General features: G+C 44.7%; 1 protein-coding gene across 1 annotated transcript; it reads right to left on the reverse strand.

Moving 5' to 3' along the window:
• Positions 1-2,583: 2,583 nt before the first annotated feature.
• On the reverse strand, positions 2,584-3,535 carry LOC110299310 (olfactory receptor 52K1-like). The gene has a single exon (XM_021168985.1). It carries the CDS (start codon positions 3,533-3,535, stop codon positions 2,585-2,587), a length of 951 nt encoding a protein of 316 aa, XP_021024644.1. The 3' UTR covers position 2,584.
• Between the last annotated feature and the right edge of the window lie 225 nt (positions 3,536-3,760).

A 3,760-nucleotide genomic window follows, 5' to 3' on the forward strand; every position in this document is an offset into this window, starting at 1 on the left:
TTCTTGTTCTTCTTCTTGTTCTTCTTGTTCTTGTTCTTGTTCTTGTTCTTGTTCTTCTTCTTGTTCTTCTTCTTGTTCTTCTTGTTCTTGTTCTTCTTCTTCTTCTTCTTCTTCTTCTTCTTCTTCTTCTTCTTCTTCTTCTTCTTCTTCTTCTTCTTCTTCTTCTTTCTTTCTTTCTTTCTTCTTTCTTCTTTCTTCTTCTTTTTATCCCAGGAAAGATCCCTCAGTGGTTTTCAAGTTTGTCTTCCCAAGATAGCCTTTATGGAGCTGAGCCATCTCCTACAGTTCTTGAAAGTGCCACAAGAGGATGCTAGTGGGAATTTATATAATTGTTATAATTGGTCCAACAGTTTGCAAGGAATCAACTAGGAGTGACTGAGAGGAGGCTCAGCTATTTATTCATGTAAATATTTATTAATACTAAATGATTACAAATTTCTGGTTGTCAAAGAATCTGTTAAAGTAAAATACAATTTAGAGATACAAACCCTAAACTAGAATATTATACTTTATGATTTAAGGCAATTCATTTTTAATCTTACTTCATATGATCATACTTTTGTTTCAGGCTAAGAGAAACATTTTTTTATTTTTTTATTTTTGCCAGTTGGTGATGGTGACACTCACTTTTAATTCCAGCACTGAAGGCAGAGACAGGCAGATTTTTAGGCCAGCCTGGTTTATTTTATTTTATTTTTTTATTTTTATTTTTTTTCAGCCATATTTGTAGAGTGAGTTCTAGGATAGCTGAGCTATGCAGAGAAACCCTGTCTTAAAACACACACACACACACACACACATACACATACATACAGAAAGAGAGAGAGAGACACACAGAGAGAGATTTTCAATTAAAATGTATTGTATTTTAAACTAAATGAGTGTGTGTGTGTGTGTGCGTGTGTGTGTGCACATTAAGGCAAGGTGCCTGTGGAGGCCAGGAGAGGGCACTGGCTATCCTGGAGCTGGAGATACAGATTGTCTCACATGGTGCCGAGAATGGGCTTTCTACAAGGGCAGTATGCTTATTTAACCACTGAGCCGTCTCTCCAGCCTCCATTTTATTTTAACATTTATTTTTATTTATGTACATATTTGTTTATTCATGTGTGTGCCATGTACGCAGGTGCCCTAGGTGGTCAGCTAGAGTTATGGCAGCTGCGAGAGACTTGACATGGGTGCTGGGAACAGAAAACAAAACCCCTGAGGAGGGGCAAGTGATCCCAACTGCTGAGCCATTTCTCCAGCCTCCACTTAAAATTCTTAATAATGCATCTGTATTATTTAATAAGCTGTGTCTTTTTGAGCCATGGCACCTTCAGAGACCATGTGGTAGCAAGTAGAGGCCTCTTCTATCCCCTCCCCCTACTTACTAGCAACAATATTGATCTTTTCAGTGCTAAGGATCAAATCCAGGACCCCGAGGGGCATGCTATGCATGTGTTCTGCCACGATAGCCCCAGACACTTTTAATAACAATAATTTATTATTGTTTGGTTTGATACAGGGCCTTAATATGTAGATTTGGCTGACCTAGGACCTGCTAGACAGACCAGGCTGGCACAAATTCATGCCTGTCCTCCTGTCTCTACCTCTCAAGTGCTGAGATGATAGTTCTGGGTCACCACTTCCAGCCTCAATAATATTTATTTTTCTCAAGAATAATTTCACAACAAAATTGCCCTATGGATTTTCTAAGTCAGGGATTTTCTATATGATACCAATTGAAATCGTCTGGATAGTTAAACAGGAGGTTTTAGACTTAGTCCTATTGAGAATCAGCGTGAGCCATGACCTGGGACAATAGTAAATTACCTTGGAATAGTCTGTGAATAGCCTGACATTTGATTCTTTTTTGAGCATGGAGAACACTTTTTGTTAGTTTATGTACTTAGTAATAGACTCTTTTGAAAAGCTGGCACCCAGATGTCAAGATGCATTCTTAATTTTTATTTTTAAAGGTTCATTTTGTTTTTCTAAGACTCCACGTTTAAAACACCATCTGCAAACCTGCATCGCATGAAGGTCTTTTTGGGTGAGAGCTCTTAGAAGGAATAGACACGGATGTCTTCACTACATCTCAGTAGCTTTAACACGATTTGCTGTGTAACTGTGGACACACTGATGCTCTTCCTGAGCACAGACGGTATCCGGTGTTCTGATGATGGGGAGAACAGTGCTGAAGGGGCTGTTGGTACACGCCCCCTCTCCCTCACCTCTATTCTAGGTGACTGGAAGTTTGTGGGAAGGAGCAATCAGAGGGATAATGGAATTCGTGTGATCTGAAAGCGGGCGGGCCAAAATGAGAAAGGAAAGCCGCAATGATGGTGGGACATATGGGGCACAAGGGAGACAGTGGGTGAAGGGGACAAATTAGAACATGGTATCATGGACACAAGTGTAATGAAAATGCCATGGTGAAACCTATTGTTTTGTATGCTAAATTAGTTAAAAACAAAACAAAACAATAAACCTAGTAAGCATGAGCGTGGTGGTAGCCGTTTGGTCCCTCTGTACCCATTTCTTGCCTTCCTCAGTTTCACCAGGAATACTGAGGGGCCAACACGGACTGATCATAGGAGATTCAGGGGCCTGCACTCAGGAATGACCTTACCAGGTGCTGCCTGATTTCCTTGGTTCTGGCCCCGTAGATGATGGGGTTGACCAGACATGGGAGCAACAGATAGAAAGCACTGAGCAGGTTGTGCACATCTTGGGAGGCAGTGCGCGCCACACGGTAGACAATGGATGAGGACATGGTGGAGGAGTAGACAGTGAAGATGACCAGCAGGTGGGAGCCACAGGTGTTCAGGGCTTTGGACCGTGCTCCACCTGATGAGATCCTGAAGGCAGCATGGATGATGCGGGAGTAGGAGGTGCCTAGCAGGAGCATATCCAGGACTCTATTAAAGGTTCGAATAATGAGTCCCGCTGTTTTATTCAGCGAGATATCCCCACAGGAGAGCTTCATCAGGGCCATGTGCTCACAGGCAAAGTGGTGGATCACATCTGAGCGGCAGAAGCGAACCCGCGAGGCCAGCACCACCACTGGAGCAACAATGCNTGTGCTCCTGGTGNCTGCCANNACCACCAGACCAGCCAGTAACTGTCCTGTCACTATTTCTGGGTAGCGGAGAGGGTAGCAGATAGCCACATAGCGATCTAGAGCCATGACCAGGAGGATGTTGCAGTCNANNNNAANNAGNAAGTAGATGCAGAACATCTGTCCCAAGCATCGAGGGAGGGAGATGCGGTTGAAGCGTGTGGAGAAGCCGAAGAGCATGGGGGGCACCACGGTGGTGGCAGCACAGATATTGACAGCCAGGAGCAGGGCAATGAGCAGGTACATGGGCTGGTGCAGGCTGCGCTGGGATGCCACCGTGTGGATGACCAGGGCATTGGTGAAGAGAATCACCAGGTAGAGGCTGAGGAAGGGCAGCACCAGGAGGGCTCTGGCTTCCTGCATCCCTGGGAAGCCCATGAGGAGGAAGCTGGTGTAGGACTCATTGTAGGTGCCATTGCTCCACCCCGGCATGACGCCTGAGGGCTCGGGGAGGCTCCAAGGAGAGGGGAGGGGCAGGATGCCGGGGTTCAGTCCCTGAAAGGCCCTGCTAGGACCTGCCCCAGCCTCACCAGGCTGGACTGGGTGCTTAGGTTTTCATGAGTCTCCAATATTTCTAGAGGAAAAAGAAGACGTTTAGCCTTATTTAATGAGATCCTTCCACAAATCATTGCTTGCATTTCAAATAAATCACAGGAG

This window comes from Mus caroli, chromosome 7 (assembly GCF_900094665.2).
Source record: "Mus caroli chromosome 7, CAROLI_EIJ_v1.1, whole genome shotgun sequence".
Classification (NCBI taxonomy): domain Eukaryota; kingdom Metazoa; phylum Chordata; class Mammalia; order Rodentia; family Muridae; genus Mus; species Mus caroli.